This window comes from Sus scrofa, chromosome 13 (genome assembly GCF_054392235.1).
Source record: "Sus scrofa isolate SSC_HxYL_T2T_F1_AM1 chromosome 13, Sscrofa_HxYL_maternal_Yorkshire_Landrace_v2.0, whole genome shotgun sequence".
Classification (NCBI taxonomy): Eukaryota; Metazoa; Chordata; class Mammalia; order Artiodactyla; family Suidae; genus Sus; species Sus scrofa.
The window spans coordinates 138,165,303-138,182,504 of record NC_139395.1 but is presented as its reverse complement, the minus strand read 5'-3'; the positions used below and the strand labels follow the sequence as shown (position 1 = coordinate 138,182,504).

The window sequence follows — 17,202 nt, the reverse complement described above, 5'->3', positions numbered from 1 at the left end:
GAATTTGGAAATTCAGAAAAGTTTTGGACCTATATCTCAAAAATTTGTAAATTCAGAAAAGTTTTTGGACCTATATCTCAAGGTTAAAGCTTCACAGTTAACCATCTTTCTTTTCATTTCTTTTTTTTTTTTTTTTTTTTTTTGGCTTTTTAGGGCTGCACTTACGGCATACAGAACTTCCCAGACTAGGGGTCCAATTGGAGCTATAGCTGCCGGCCTACGCCACAGTTCATGGCAATGCCAGATCCTTAACCCACTGAGCGAAGCCAGGGATCGAACCTGCAACCTCATGGTTCCTAGTCGGATTCATTTCCACTGAGCCATGACAGCAACTCCTATAATCATCTTTCTAAAGATGATTAGGAATGATCCTATTTACAAAAGAAAAAACAGAATAAATCTCAGGAGAATACCATTTGGTTCATAACTTTCAACATCCCACGAAGACTTTTTGGCTTCATTTGGACTGAAAAATGGCTTACAATGAAGAGTTTATATCAATTAAGGATGTATAATAAAGAACAGGATTTTGATCTACAAGCCAGTTTCCCTGACCAGCAGAGATTTGCATTAAAAATAAAGGACGAGGGAGAGGGAATTAACATTCCCTTATTCAATAAATATATACAAGTGCCTGTCATGCTCCGGCCTCTGCACAAGGCCCTTGGAGTAGAATAAACAAACACTACCCTTATATGCATTAAGCATCATTTTAGGCACAACTTGTATTCAAATGATCCTTGTATTAACTCCACAGAAAATTATAAAAAACACAATGAAATCTTGCCCTCTCTAGAACATAGGATGGAATTTAGCCCAAAGCCAATTTCATCATGAGCAGCATTCTTAGATTCATGTATTAATTAATCATCTTTGTCTCAAGCTCCAAGAAACCAACCTTCAATCTTGAGGCTTAATAAAAAATTAAATTAATACCTGACCACTAAAAGTTGGGTGTGGGTATGTACAGACTTAGTATGGTATTTTATTCTCTCGATTAATTCTTAGGGAAGGGGGTGGACACAATGAAATGGGACAAACCAACAGGTAAATGCAAAGAACAACTTTTAGTTTCTCCAAAATTTTAACAGAATTTTAGAGTACAGACTAGTGATCTTTTTAAAGTAATCAGATATCTATTTTTTTTTCTCATACACTAATTCTAAAGCACAGAATCACTCTCCCTCCTCCCGACAACACACACACACACACAGTTTGACAGCTGTTTTAGAACAAGACAGCTGCTGTCTCTTGTTGCTAAGAGAACAGTACGTGTGGTCAAAAGGACTTTGGGCAAGCTATGATTCTCACCTCCCTTAACTGCGCTTATTGCGCACAGATGACACCTGGGGGTGTGCTTTGCAAACAGTGAGCCACAACAAAGACAGTTTTCCTTCAATTTTCAGTATTCAACCTAAGAGCAGCAAAATATGACAAAGCTCTATTTGTTAACAGCAACCAGCTTGGGCTCTGATGAGAAAGATCCTAACCATCAACTACTGGCTCCTTCCATCATCAGGAGCCGCATCCACACAGCGGGGAGGAGCGACTACGTCACCAGGACGCCCGCGATCCGCACCTCGACCACCTCCGCCCAGCTACCTGTTTCTGCCAAGCGGGGCCTGCCTGGTTGGGTCAGCGCTAGGCTAGCCGAGCCCCGGGTGGGGGAGGGGGAGTGCCAGGCCGGCGTTCGGCCCCCTCTCCTCTCACCTGTTCGAGCGCCGCCTCTTCAGGAGAGCCCGGGAAGAGGGCACCGGCCGGTCACAAAAACGGAAAATGGTGCCGAGAATCCTAACCAGCCATTTGTACATACCAGGCCCAAGCAGCAGCGGCGGCCGACACACCCCGAGACGCAAACCCCAGAGCTGTCGCCGCCGCTGCCGCCTTCTCCGCCTCGGCCACCACCGCCAAGGCTCAGTCGCCGAGTTGTGACGCGGTCCTAGGGCCCACAGATACAACGTCCCTTGAGCTACAGGAGGCCCCCGCTAGCCACCGCTCCTGACGTCACCTCCTCCCGCCCGACCGGAAAGCATCCTCATTCTCAGTTTGCGCACGCGCAACCTAGGTCCCCACCTCCTGAGCCTAGCAACCAGAATGCCTGCGGGAAGGTTCCAGTCCAATCGCTGACGAGATCGCAAGGGATGTGGGCGGGGTATTCTCTTCGGCGGAGCCAATCCTGAGACTGCCCGAGGGACAAGCCCACCGGCCGCACAAGAGCGTTCTCTACCCTGGAGTGAGCGCTCCAGGGGCCTGCAATACTGCAGGTGATCATTAAATGTTTGTTGAATGCACAAAATAAAGGTTAGTCAGGCTAATTAACAAACGTTCACCCTGCTAGGATCCCTTTACTTTGCACATACTTTATGCCTGGTATTTTTACACGCAGTCAACTTCATTTCTCTCAGCAACCTCAGGAGATGCAGAACCTTGTGCCCACTTTTAATCAGTAAGGAAATCGAGGGATAGAGCGATTAAGTAATTGCCTACGGTCACAAAACTAGCTAGTACCACGGATGGAATTTGAACCAGGGTCTGTGTACCAACACCAGTCTCTTGCCCTTGAGATCAGTCTACTGGGAGATATGATTACAAATTACACCTCAAGACAATTGGTTGTAAGTAAACTGCACTTAAGTTAAATTTTTAAAAAGATGATTGGGAGGTCCCTTGTGGTACAGAGGGTTAAGAATCAGGTGTCATCATTGCAATTTCTAGAGTCCCTGCAGTGGCACAGGTTGGATCCCTTGCTAGAGAACTTCCCTAAGTCCTGGGCGTGGCCAAAAAACGAAAAAGAAAAAAAAAGGCTGTTGTGATAAAGGTGGGTACAGAGTGCAGTAGGAGCCAAAGAAAGGAAAACTGGATGGGAAAAGGACGGGAAGGGCAGAACTCAAAAAAGTCTTCACAGACACTTAAGAATGGAAGGCTCCCTGTGGCCTACTAGTAGTACCTACTAATACCCCCTGAGCTGCCAAGAAGTCCTGCTAACTACTCTCCCTCTCTTGTCTAGAGGTTCCCAGTAACGATCAACAATAGAAAAATAACCACCCTTCTTATTACTGGAAAATCCAGTCCCCTACCTAACACTCCTGGGAATATGCAAAGGTTTTCTTGCCCACGAATCCATCCCTGGAAATACTTGATCTTTAATCTGTGATTCAGTTAAGGTTGGACTTCCAGACTTGCTTGAACTTCAACAGAGACACTCCCTAGTACAGTCTCATCCTTGTTCAATAAATATTTTTCTGCAGCAAGCCACCTCCTAGAGCCACAGAACCACCAGCTACCCACCTGTGGCTACCCACCACTCTGGCCTGGGCTGGGGATAGGAGCAGTTCCTGGAGGGTAGAAGCAAATCCTAAATGTGGGCATGGGCTCCTCCCTCAATTCCCTAAAATATAGCTAATACCAGGCCATTACAGATAGTCTGGGAATAACAGGAGAATTACAAAGCTGAGAAAGTTTAGAAGTGGCTATTACAAATACAGCATCTAGGGAGTTCCCATCATGGCTCAGCAGAAACAAATGTGACTAGTATCCATGAGGACACAAGTTCAATCTCTGGCCCCGCTCAGTGGGTTAAGGATCCGGCGTTGCCACGAACTGTGGTGTAGGTCACAGACGCAGTTCGGATCTGGTGTTGCTGTGGCTGTGGCCTAGGCCGGCAGCTACAGCCCCGACTGGACCCCTTGCCTAAGAACCTCCACAAGCCGTGAGTACAGCCTTAAAGAGACAAAAAAAGAAGAAGAAGAAGAAGATGATGAAGAAGGCTACCAGCAGGGCAGTTCAGCTGTGTCCCAAAAGTCCCTTCTACTATAAAAGCTGGTCTTTGCTTTTGTCAAACCAAGAACACTTAAGTATCAGGAAGGAATTCTCCAAAACAAAGGAGTGGCCTTCATTCGAAACATAAACCAGAACACTCCGAGGTTGCTTTAGAATAGCACTTTCTCCCAGGTCCTGGCCACTAAGATTTAAGAAACATTGGCATCATGTTACAGAGAAGTCTAGTACAACATCACAACGTATTTTTTTTTCTGCCTCATTGGAGCAAGTACCCAATACTGGAATGTCGGTCACCCGCCAAGAAAAGTCGGAGGGCTTTGGAATTACAGACCTCAGTCCATATCTCTGGACCTCATCAACAAACAATAACTATGCCAGCCCTTCCATGAGCACAACCCCCCACCCCCACCACTTTGTGTCCTCTTAGTGTCTCTAGTCACCCTCTGAAGTGGAGAAAGAAAGGGGATTCAGCCTTACAGTCGCTTCCGCTTGGGTCTTGTCTGCCAGTTGGTGCCTTCGATGTCCTGTCGTCCACAGTAGAGGTAAGGACCACTGTCCATCCACTGACCAAGGAGTGGGATTATCCTTACTCCCAAATCCACCCCTTCTGCAGCCATTCCCAGACCCAGGAACTCTTCACCGGAGGCCCAGAGGAGAACTCCAAAATCACAGGGAGTTACAAGGATGTTGAGGTTTCTGCTCTTGGTTTGAATAACTTGCACCCGTGCACCGGCAGAGGAGCACAACCTCATGGCTTAAGTTTTTGTAGGGTATTTCACCCGATTGCCCTAGTTTTCCAAAAAGATCCCCTTCCTCCGGTGGAGATCCTCTCCTTCAGGCCTTATCAGCGCCCCTCCCCCATCTTTCTCAAAACCTACCTCCTCTCCACAGAACAATGAAAACCCAGCCCTCCAATCCGTTCTTTAGTCTTGCAGATTTTCCCTTTGCCTGCATTCTTGGAGTGCTGAAAGATTTCCTCTCAGCTTTGTTTTTGCTGACCCCTGTTGGAAGGGAGATCTGGGCCTTTTGATGGGAGGGGGTAGGGGCCCATAGAGGAGATGTTGGCTTGGGCCTAATGTACCTAAAATCTAACAAGGCTCACCACTTTGAAGATTAATTCCCTTCCAGGCACCAACTCCTCTGGTACTCAAGAAAAACATGTCCTTTTGGTCTTCTGGTCTTTTTTTTTTTTTTTTTTTTTTTGTCTTTTGTCTTTTTATGGCCGCACCCTCAGCACACGGAGGTTCCCAGACTAGGGGTCGAATCAGAGCTACAGCTGCCAGCCTTCGCCCCAGCCACAGCAATGCAGGATCTGAACCAAGTCTTCAACCTACACCACAGCTCTTGGCAATGCCTGATCCTTAACCCACTGAGTAAGGCCAGGGATGGAACCTGCAACCTAATGGTTCCTAGTCGGATTTGTTTCTGCTGCGCCACAAGGGGAACTCGTGGTCTTATTCAATCTGTCTGATAATAACTTTGGCTTTGTTATGCCAAAAGCAGGTAGAGCTGTCTTGTCCTAGATTTCATTACATTTGTTCACATCAACTGCAAATGGCTTGGCCTGCCTAATGTGGAGAAATAACAGCACCAGGCCTTCCCTAAGTCTATTTCTGAATCTGTAAAACAGAGTTCATCAAACCTGCCTCTCAGATCTGTGGGCACAATAAACAAGTTTATGTATGTGAAGGGCTTACTTCAAGGCCCAGCATAGCTAAGTGTTCAGTGTTTCTCTTCCCTCCACTTCCTTCTCATATCTAAAAAGTCATTTAACTTGCCACTTCTGCATCCTACATTTACCACAAATCTGTCCCTTCCCCTTTCTAAGGCTGCTCACCTTGAGCTCTAACCCTCCCCCTTCACTGAGGGAACTAAGCTGCACGGAAGGGTGATCCAAGTTTTACAGAAAACCCCTAGAAAAGAAAAAACGGAGAGCACCAAAACTAGTTAGAACCCACCAGGCCCAAGATGGCAGAAAACCTGACCTCCAGGAGACCTTGAATCTCATTATATGCTCATTGTAATACATTTGCATGCTAAATAGCATACCCACCCAAGCCCTGACAGTTGTCGGTTGCCATGGCAACAGCTGGAAGAACCCATACAAGGACTGAAAATGGGTGTTGTCCCAGTTCCCAGCATACCACACCCCCATTCTCAGATAAATCCTGAATAATCTTCCCTCTTTTTACTCAATTCCCTCCTATTACCTAGACCCTCCTATACACAAGGTGTCGCAGGCTGAGGCAGCTTGAGAAGTTAATGTGCAAACTAAATTCCTACTTCTCCATTCTCCGGCCATCAAATAATGCTTGTACCATTTCAGTCTCAGCATCTGTTTTGTTTTTGGCTGTCAAATCCGAAAAGAAAAAGAACCCTCCCAGTTAAGGCAGGGGGCTTTGGCAGGGTTAGGGCCCAAGTGCGGGTCCTTATAACCAATTCAGTAACACAAACCCATCAAAATTACTGTTGTTCAGGAGCTCCCTGGTGGCTCAGCAGTAAGGATCCGGCTCAGTTTCTATTCCTAGAGCCAGAACTTCTACATGCTACCAGTATCAGAAAAAAAAAAAGGAAAAAAAAATTACTGTGGCTCAGGGCTTGATCATTTCTCATAACATTGCAACAGCTGCCTCCTCTTCTACCCTGTCCCCCTTCTATTTTTAGGATCTCTCTTTCTGTCTTTTTTGGTTGTTCTGTTGTTGTTAAGGAAGATAAATTTATATTATTGTTCTTATTTATTAAGGAAAGTAAATGTAGAAGTTATTACCTTTCTAGTTTTCTGTTACTGAGCCACTAAAAATGGTTGGGTTGACTTTCACCAAATTTGGAAGGTTTATTTACAGTAAGTCTGACTTAAAGTATATGTGGCAACCCTAAAATTCTCTTTGGATTGCCCTAGGGAGAACCTCAAAAAGAGATACAGGTACCTCTATGTGCAGTTGAGGTGCAGCCAGAAGAGAAGGAAGCTGCCTGGTAAGAAACACCTTCCTCATCTAGAGAGCATGAGCCCCTCAAATCCTTCACGATGATTCCAAATGGAGGTCCAAGTCAAAAGTTACACGGAGAGACTTTCCAAATTACAGGGGTAGACTTTTCCATAGAGTTTTGCTTCTCACAAAGACAACTCTGCATGCTCCAAGGAATAATTGTCTAAAGGTATAGAATTCCTATGACCAATGCTTGGGAAGCCAGCTAAATAAAAATAAAAACAAACCTGACTCTAATAGTAGATTTTATTTATTTATTTATTTATTTATTTATGCTTTTTTAGGGCCGCACCAGCAGCATACGGAAGTCCCAGGCTAGGGGTCAAATCGGAGCTACAGCTGTTGGGCTAGGCCATAAGCCACACAGCCACAGCAGCTTGCTCGGATCTGAGCTGCCAGCCGAGTCTGCAACCTACACAACAGCTCATGGCAATTCCAGATCCTTAACCCACTGAGTGAGGCCAGGGATTAAACTACATCCTCATGGATACTAGTCGGATTTGTTTCCACTGTGCCACAATGGGAACTCCCTAATAGATTTTAAAACAACAGTTTAAGTTCCAAACACATCTAAAAAGCATGGTACCAGGAAACTTTAAATATTGAACTTTTCTCTGACATTTTTTATTGATTCCTTCTTTTCTAATGACCTTTTAGTAAATGAAAAGCGTTTTGCCTGTGTTTTGCCAATATGCGTCCTTGCTAGAGCAGTCAGTCTCTCCTTGAAATGTTCTGAACAGCACTCCAAAAACAAGCAGTTACTGAAAGCACTGGACTTGATCTGATTTTGTTTGATACATTGTAAGGAAATTATGATTCCTAAAACAAAGTAGCTCTATTCCATGAAAAATACTTCTTAGGACAGAAAAGTAGTAGGTAGACATTTTCCTCCTTGTTTTGTAATGAACTACTAAAAAAATTATTCACATACTGTTTTTAAGTTGACATAAATATATTATTATATATTTGTTATTGCATTTATTATATATTATCATATCTATAACATATTAGTCATTGCATATATGTATTATTACATAGTAGTAATATATTAACATATAAGTAATGAACAAGAAAAAAGCTAAGTTCCCACTTCCTTGAAGATGAAATCCAATATCCTAAGCATGACAAATTTTTCACAACCTGTCTTCAAATTATTCCCTGTTCATACACACCACAGTCTCAATCCACACTTGTTTGTTTGTTTGTTTGTTTGTTTGGTCTTTTTGCCATTTCTTGGGTCCCTCCGGCGGCATATGGAGGTTCTCAGGCTAGGGGTCGAATCAGGAGCTGTACCCGCCAGCCTACGCCAGAGCCACAGCAACGTGGGATCCGAGCCGCGTCTGCGACCCACACCACAGCTCCCAGCAATGCCGGATCCTTAACCCACTGAGCAAGGCCAGGGATGGAACCCGCAACCTCATGGTTTCTATTTGGATTCGTTAACCACTGAGCCACGACAGGAACTCCTCAATCCACACTTCTTTTATGCCTCCAAGTTTATTCCTTCTGCCTGGAATTCCTTGCTTCCTCCTCCTTCACCTGGTAAACTCTCCTACTTGGTCTTTGAAACCTGGCTCAAAAAATCACTTTTTTTTTTTTTTTTTTTTTGGTCTTTTTGGGGCCACGCCTGAGACATATGGAGGTTCCCAGGCTAGGAGTCGAATCAGAGCTGTAGCTGCCTGCCACAGCCACAGCAACTCAGGATCCTTAACCCACTGAGAGAGGCCAGGGATCAAACACGCGTCCTCATGGATACTAGTTGGGTTTGCTAACCGCTTAGCCACGATGGGAACTCCCAAAAGACACTTCCTGAGTGGAACTTTTCCCATGGCTCCTTCTGGGATTTCTAGCATCTTACTGCTTTCTTCTCAGTTCTATGGACTGTGTGCCCATATCTCTATATTATATTGTATTGTAGTAGTAGGTATAGGTATAGTAGTAGTAGTAAGCATGGTAGGAGTAATAGCAATAGTAAAGTATCTGTCTCCTTGAGGGAAAGAGCCATCTCCTATTTTTTCATTATTATTATTACATTATTTTAAATGTTCAATAAATGAAGTAATGAAGAAATGAAACATGGATTTGGGAAAAGTTACCTTGACCTCCTTATAGAATATGATTCAAGGAAACAGACTTATCTTTCCAAGCTTGAACCTCAAGTGAGAGATGTGGGTCACTGATGTGGATGAAAGGACAAAAGTACATTACAGTGAGTCATATACCAGCGTGGAGGCCTCAACCAGGGTGGGAGGGGACAGAGGTCAACTTTCCTGATTGCCGAAGCCAATGAGAGTTATAAAACCACCTCCCCTCTGTTCTATGACACTTCCATACCTGTTTTTCCTGTCCATGCATTTGTAAGCTTGCCTGTCTCTTTCTACTCTGTTCTCTGTAGCAAGTGATTTCCAGATTTAAAAAAAAAAAAGAGTCAATACGCAATACTAAAGTGGAAAGGAGGAAAACTGTGAGTTGCAAAAATACTACAGGGATGTCCCTTATACACTGACTTGGTTTCCTACAATTGTAACATCTTATACAACGAGAACACACAATCGAACCCAGAAAATTGATTTTGATAAAATCATAGACCTTGCTTAGAATATATACACACTGTTATATGCTCTGGTAGGTGTGTGTGTGTGGTTTTAAGCAAACTTATCCCCCACGTAGATTCGTACCATCACCACCACAATCAAGAGAAGGAAGTAATCCACCTCAAAGACTCCTTGTGCCACCTCTGTATTACTCATTCTCTGTTCCGCCCTTCCTCACTTATCTTTCCAAACTTGAACCTCAAGTGAGAGGTGTCAGGGTGATCATCCCCAGCCTTTGGAATGTTTTATATTTGTTTATATTTGATATTTTTCACTAATCCAAAAGAGTGGGGATAAGTTCTCCCACTGATTCTTGTGCTGTGTTGAATGCTGGAAGGAGGAAGGAGCACACAGAGCTAGGAAGTTAGGGGACTTTCTGTGCCCCCAGCAGCAAAATCATTCACAGTAATACAAAGAGGCCTCCCAACGGAAATGATTCTTACTCCTATAATTGGCTAGTTTCCAGGAAAACATACGTTGGCTCTGCCTAGATAAACACTTGGCATGGTACTAAAACTGACAGAAGTTCAACAATTTTTTATCAGACAAGTACACTGGTTCAACAAGGACAATGCATTCTTAACACATTCTAAGAGAATGTGAAACAATTCTCCTTTTGTTCCAGAGGGCAGTTGTTTTCAAATTAGTAAAGCTTATTGCAAATGGAAAAATTAAAAAGCTAGTAGGTCACCTGTTTGGTTTTCCTATTTATGTATCCTAATTATTTCTCCAAGCAGGAGACAAAAGGCAAAAACTGACTTCGGTGCTGGCTAAAATTATTTACCTGAAACATCACTGCTAAAAGGTGCTCTTCATTCCTGCACTCCCACATGCTTCTCCACCTGATCCTCTTCTCACTTCTGTGCAGCCTACCTTCTGAGGGGAGGGAAAGGCACAGGTTTTGTGACCAGTTAGGTACTAATGATAGCCTCGAATGCACTTACCTTGGTAGTAAGTGCAGTGTCAAGAACATTATTTACAATACCTCATTTAAACCATATAACAACCTGGTGAGATGTGCAGTTTTATTATCTTTGATTGGTTGATTGAGGAGTTCCCATCATGGCTCAGCGGAGACGAATCCGACTAGCATCCATGAGGATGCAGGTTCAATCTCTGGCCCTGCTCAGTGGGTCGGGGACCTGGCATTGCCATGAGCTGTGGTATAGGTTGCAGACACAGCTTGCTGTGGCTGTGACGTAAGCGGGCAGCTGCAGCTCCAATTCGACCCCTAGCCTGGGAACTTCCAGATGCTGCAGGTGCGGCCCTAAAAAGCAAAAAAAAAAAAAAAAAAAAAAAAAAGATAGATTGATTGTCTTTTTAGGGCTGCACCTGCAGCATTTGGAAATTCCCTGCCTAGGGGTCGAATCGGAGCTTCAACTGCCAGCCTACACCACAGCCACAGCAATTCAGGATCTGAGCCTGGTCTGTGACCTACACCATAGCTCTCAGCAATGCTGGATCCTTAAACCACTGAGCAAGGCCCACATTCTCATGGATACTAGTCGGGTTTGTTACTACTGAGCCATGATGGGAACTCCCTCTTATCTTCATTTTACAATTAAGAAAACTAAGAGTTAGGTGAGTTAAATGTTTTGCTTAAGTCCACAATACTAGTAGGTGGAAAACATGGGATTTGAACCCTGGTCAGTGGCCCACTGCTAGGGGAATTGTGGCATTCATTAGGTCTAAGGTGTGACCGTGCATATGGAAGTTTCTTGGCCGGGGATCCAACTGTTGGATTCTTAACCTGCTGAGCCACACAGGAACTCCTTTACATAATACTCTTAAAAGCTCCCCCTGCAATTCTTATGTACAGATTCCTTGAACAGAATTGCTAGAATATACTTCCTGAAAGGAATCCCCTGCAATTTAAATGGGGTGCAGGGACAGAGAACTGATAAACCTACATAAGAAATGCTGTCACTTCATAAACATGTAATTCAGATCAGCAATGCTAAATGACTAGTGGTTTTTGCCTCCTGAGGCTTTGGATGAAAATGGCTTTTTTGTTTGTTTGTTTGTTTAGCTTTTTAGGGCAGCACCTGCCACATATGAAAGTTCCCAGGCTAGGGGTCAAATTGGAGCTACAACTCACTGCCTCCTACACCACAGCTCATAGCAACACCAGATACTTAACCCACTGAGCAAGGCCCAGGGATCGAACCCTCGTCCTCATGGATACAACTCTGGTTCGTTACTGCTGAGCCACAACCAGAATTCCTGAAAATGTGTTCTTAAGTTGTTTCTGTTTTTATTTATCAGTCTATTTTTCAGCTCATCAGATCCCCACCACAAGCCTAAGTAAGTGTTGCAACACTCCACCAGAGGGAGAATTAAATCACCTTGTAGCTACGAAGCTATGAAATCTAGTTACTTCCAACTTTTAGGTAGGGCCAGGGATCAAACTTGCGCTAGATGCCGTAGTTGTGGTGCCTTAACCTGCTGCACCACAAGAGAACTTCCTGGTGTAGTCCTTTTTTTAAAACTTTTTCATCTACTTTTCCTTTAAAAAGGGGAAGAAGAAGGAAGAGGGGGAAGAAGAAGAACTAAGAGAAAGATGAGAACTCTGGATGGGAAAAAATATACAGTAACATGTTTAAAGTTTCCTTTAATCTAAAGCATATTTTTTCAAATCTAGAAATATAGGTACATGGCTTGAGAAATTGTTCTTTTTTTTTTTTTTTGGCCACACCAGCAGCATGTGGTTTGCACCACTATAGTAACCAGAGCCACAGCAGTGACAGCTCGGGAACTTTAACCTGCTGAGCCACAAGGGAACTCAAATAAAATGTTCTTAATAAAATCTAAAGACTACCCTATGAAGAATGAGTGTGTGAATAAACATAACAAGTAGTTTTGTATACAGAGGCCAACAGAAGACCAACTGGATTTGTTTCATTCACAAGAACAAGAGAGGAAACTATCTCAGCTCACACTTGATTTCAACACACCAAGCCAAACAACTAATAAACCGCCCACAAAGAATGAAACTATTTTGAACATGTCATTCTGCAAATATGTATTATGATATTAAGATATGCATAAAATTGTGTAAGCAGGAATGTACCTGACCTTTTATTGAAAAGAGGAGGAGTCACAGATCCTGAAAGGCTTGGGACTGGCCTGCAGTCCCTTGGGAACTTCCTGTTGTCACCACACCTCTGCATTAGTTATCTGAGCTCTCTGAGTGGAAAGTCTAAGGCTCTGGGAAGGAACTCATTCTCCTTGTGAATGTGACACACTCTGTCTCCAGTTCCCATATGCTGAAATTAGTCATTCTGCAAATATGTATTATGATATTAAGATATGCATAAAATTGTGTAAGCAGGAATGTACCTGACCTTTTATTGAAAAGAGGAGGAGTCACAGATCCTGAAAGGCTTGGGACTGGCCTGCAGTCCCTTGGGAACTTCCTGTTGTCACCACACCTCTGCATTAGTTATCTGAGCTCTCTGAGTGGAAAGTCTAAGGCTCTGGGAAGGAACTCATTCTCCTTGTGAATGTGACACACTCTGTCTCCAGTTCCCATATGCTGAAATTATTTTTCCTCATTAGTTTGACGTGCTTGGTGAGATCAGGTAGGTCACTTATTGAATGGTTTTCTTAATTATTTATTAATTAATTTTGTATTGCTGTCATTTTATCATCCCAGATCCTTCACTGGACTTTTTAAGTTTCACAAGGTCGTTTTTCAGGAAAGAAGATGAGGATTCAATGAACTTTCTAATTCTGAAAAAAAAAATATTTTCTTCAGTAGTAAAAGAAACGATTATTCCTTTGAATTAGCCTGTTTTTCAGATGTACAAAAATTAAATACACTGAAAAATTTAGAAAAGTGTTATTTTCTTTCATAGTTAAATCGTCTGTGCCTTTCCACTTCTATGAAATAAGAGCATTTATTTTCTGGGATTTTAAATTTTATTTTACTATAATACCTAATACAGAAAGGATAGGTTTTTATAGCTTTCATGCATCAAGGGTTTATTTAAATTATTCTTAATAAAAAAACATGCTTTTATATGTGTAAACCTTTTGAAATGGTGCCTGGTATATTGATAACTTAAAATTATTTATCATAATGAAGAAATAAAAATTAAAACAGTAATGTACATAGCAATGTAACAAAAATAAAGTGCTTTTTTTTAAACAAAAGCTCAACACTTCTCAGCTTTTTAGGAATCCAGGACTTTTCATATATTTTATGGTAATGAAGATAGAAGATTGGTACAATTTTTCTGAAGGAAAATATGTTATATATTAGGACCCATGAAAAATGTTCATGCCCTTTGAACTAGTAAAAACTATTACTGGGAATTTATTCTAAGGAAATATAAAAGAAAAAAGAAAGAACCTTGTATACAAAGATGATTCTAACTATGTTTATTTATAGTAACATATAAATTGAAACTAGATACAGTAGAACTGTTCTTACATGCAGGAATGGATAAAGTACAGTGTATCAACTTTTAAAAATCATAGCCTTTAAAATAATTCTGAAGCTACCTAGAAATGTTCAAACATTTATAAAATATGCAAAGTCAAAAAAGTTGAAACTCAAATTTGTAGGTAAACTAAGACTACAACTATGCTAAAATCATGTATGTATGCCTGTAAATACAGTTTGGAAGAGAAAAGGAAAAATTAAAATAGTTGTATTAGGATTTCAGGCTTATAAATAATTTTATCTTAATGTGTGCTTTTGAAATTGATTTAGCAATAAGTTAAAATTAAACTAGTGATAGTATTTTTAAGTCAATACTTTAAAGTTTATTATCACTTAAAATATTTTTAAATGAAATAAATTTAGAGCTAGCTTAAGGGGTGTGATAAGCCTTAACACAAAAACCTGATGATAATTTGTGAGTACTGTCTTCCAGTCTCCCATTATACATACCTCGGTTTACAAAGCTGGAACTTAATTTTTTTTTTGTGACCTGCCTTTTTACTTAATGTTATCTCATCAGTAAAATCTTGTTTTAAATCAGACTCATTGCTGCATGATAGAATCTAAGCAGATAGGAATACACCACAAAGTGTCCATAGCTAGAGGGAAAAAAAAAAAAAAGTAATTATAGCTGTAAGCTAGATTCAGACTTCTCAGTATCTGCAAAACCTTGAACTTAGAACTTTCATGAGGGAGGGCACTGAATAATATGCAGATCTTATCAGCCACAAATACATTGGTTTTTGTTTTCTCCTTCCTTGGCTTGCGGTCCAAAAATTAGCAAGTGATTGAGATACGATTCTGAAATCCCAAGAATACAAGTCATTCACTTTCGGCGATTTTTACTTTGTTGTTTTAAACTTTGGGAAATTATGATAGGAATGTTTGTCATACTCTTACCAGTGTGGAAGGGAATGGCTAGCAGACTCTAGTATATGCACTGGAATCATTTGAGGAATTTGTTAAAAATGCAAACTCTATCACCAGAGACCCAGACTCAGTGGGTCTGGGGTGAGGTCCTGGAATATGCATTTTAAACAAACTCTCAAGGTGTTTCAGTTTGCAGGTGGTTTCAAGGAACACAAGCTGATAAATATTGCTCTAAATTAAGGCTGCTTTGTCATAAGCCTTTTTAAAAGGTACTCTGCTATCCATATATATATTTTTAAGTTCAACTTAAATTCACTTACTTATTTTTGTCTTTCATCTTTTTAGGGCCACACCTGAGGCATATGGAGGTTCCCAGGCTAGGGGTCTAATCAGACCTACAGCTGTCAGCCCATGCCAGAGCTATAGCCACACCAGATCCGAGCCTGCAAACTACACCACAGCGCATGGCAACGCCGGATCCTTAACCACTGAGAGAGGCCAGGGTTCGAACCTGAGTCCTCATGGATCTTAGGTTCATTTACCACTGAGCCACGACGGCAACTTCATATTTTGACTTACGGCAACTTGTGTAAAACTAGGTAGGTATTTTCCTGGAGAAAATAGCTTAGTGCCCAAACCAGAGGGTTATTTCCTCGAATATTGGCAGTCTTCTTTGTATTGATGTATAAGTCTGTGTGTGTGAATGTGTGTGGGCGTGGGGGAGGGGGTGTGAGAAAGAGACTGTGAGAGAGAAAGACTCATCCATCTTTTTCCAACAGAAAGGAGGCAAATGTGAATGGGGGGTGGTGGCGTATGAATGTACATTATGAATTTATGCCCATGATTAGGGATAAGAGTGAGGAAATCTGGCATTTCATTTATTTTCTCAGTTATATCCTAAAGAAATATAAGCTGGTGGCTAAAAACAGAGGGCATTTTGCCCATATGTTTCTTGCCTATCTCTGCCCCAAGTAAAAGAGAAACAAAGATATTCCAGCAGTTTTGGCCCTGGCCAACTGTGAACCTATCACCATCTGGCTCAGGATAGAATTTTTTTTTAGGGCTGCACCTGCAGCCTATGGAAGTTCCCAGCCTAGGGGTTGAATCAGAGCTGTAACTGCCGGCCTACACCACAGCAACTTGGGATCCAAGTCACATCTGTGACCTACACCACAGCTCACGGCAACTCGGGATCCTTAACCCACTGAGCAAGGGATTGAACCTCCATCCTCGTGGTTGCTAGACAGGTTCTTAACCCCCTGAGCCACAACAGGAACTCCAGGATGGATTTAAAAATGCCAAATGCAGTGTGGTCCTTGGCCTAAAAAATATATAAATTGAGTTACTTTTCAGATTTAAAAAAAAAAATCAATAGAATGTTATTGTAGCAACGTGTCAGCTCCCCCTTCTACTTCTCTCTTCAAAGTAGTCTAACTCATTTTCTACTTTCTGTAAGTCAATGTATCTGGGCTAAAGAGATTTTTCTTTCTGAGGCTTTTGGAAGTTCCTTCAGAACAGTATTTTCAGGCAGACCTAAGAGTGTGCTCAAGTGTGGGTTACTGAAAAGCTCCTGGCTTTACCAAATGACATGTGGCGAGCTGTGTGTCCTGGATGCTGACTGGCATTCACTGCCCAGTAGGCAAAATACTCTACAACGTAACCTTAATCTAGGTCTGAGGCTCAGTAAATGTTTTCAAGCAGCATCGAGTCAATATACCTGTCTACGGCCCTCTGTTCTAAAGAAGTTATTCATACACATTTGTGTCATGTTTGGAGGTGGGGGCAAGGACAGCTTGAACACGCCTTAGAACCCAAAATATGACATGTAAGAAGTGTGAGTCAGAGTCCTGCCTGCTTTACTTCCTGACTAGATACGCTGCGTCAAGGTTAAATTATGTGGAATTTCTCTGCCGTCACTGCCATCACTGGGGTTTGGAGATTAGTGGACTAAACCATGGGTCTAAGAGAAATTGATGTTTTAATTTTAATAACCTGACTTGGCCATAGTGAGAGGTTTAATAGGAACCTACCTTTGCTACCTCATAGGATCTCAGAACTTTCTCTCCTCTTGGCCACACTCACATTTCCCACCTCTGTGGGTTATTTCTGTCTGCGATTCCATCTTCTCTCTTCACAGACCCCTCTTTGGATGTGAATGAGTCTCTTCTTGCTGCAGAAGTTTTCCCCCAATCAAAGAGGTGGGAGCTGAAATCAGTTCCTCCCAAAGCAGGCAGAAGCTGAATAGCCACAACTGAGTATGACCCCAAGACAGCTTCATTCAGCTGAGGGCAGTGTGTCTCTCAAATGCAGAGCCAAAGAATCCCATGCAAGTTTCACCAGAAAGAAAGCGGAGTTCTCAGTGATCTGACTGAGGGAATCTAGCTGAGACTGCTATAGATGTCTCCCTGTTTTCTTGGTTGTAGCCTAAAGAAATAGGGCTGGTGGATAAAAGCAAGAGATATTCCAACCCAGAAGGCATTTTGTCTAACCAACCCAATTTTCTCAGTAAAGATAAAACGAAATA

General features: G+C 42.1%; 2 protein-coding genes and 1 long non-coding RNA gene across 33 annotated transcripts in view; 1 reads left to right on the top strand and 2 right to left on the bottom strand.

Moving 5' to 3' along the window:
• Positions 1 to 2,031, bottom strand: part of SENP2 (SUMO specific peptidase 2) — a 39,996-nt gene extending 37,965 nt beyond the window's left edge. For 21 of the 29 annotated variants that reach the window (XR_014824486.1, XR_014824482.1, XR_014824484.1 and 18 more), the window contains exon 1: positions 1,711 to 2,031. Coding sequence is in view for 14 of the 29 variants with exons in the window: in XM_021069989.2 (XP_020925648.1) it covers positions 1,711 to 1,811 (101 nt within the window). In the remaining 15 variants the exon portion in view is untranslated. Of the gene's footprint in view, positions 1 to 165 lie in introns of all 29 variants that reach the window. The other 8 variants (XM_084990600.1, XM_084990607.1, XM_084990603.1 and 5 more) reach the window with 2 other exon arrangements.
• Positions 2,032 to 10,145: 8,114 nt separating this feature from the next.
• LOC146397644 (uncharacterized) overlaps positions 10,146 to 17,202 on the bottom strand; it is a 57,585-nt gene continuing 50,528 nt past the window's right edge. Inside the window, exon 3 of the long non-coding RNA XR_014824500.1 lies at positions 10,146 to 10,237. This is a non-coding gene — a long non-coding RNA (uncharacterized LOC146397644). The remainder of the gene's footprint in view (positions 10,238 to 17,202) is intronic.
• Positions 12,797 to 17,202, top strand: part of LIPH (lipase H) — a 47,656-nt gene continuing 43,250 nt past the window's right edge. For all 3 annotated transcript variants that reach the window (XR_002337781.2, XM_084990630.1, XM_021069987.2), the window contains exon 1: positions 12,797 to 12,942. Coding sequence is in view for 1 of the 3 variants with exons in the window: in XM_021069987.2 (XP_020925646.1) it covers positions 12,894 to 12,942 (49 nt within the window). In the remaining 2 variants the exon portion in view is untranslated. The remainder of the gene's footprint in view (positions 12,943 to 17,202) is intronic.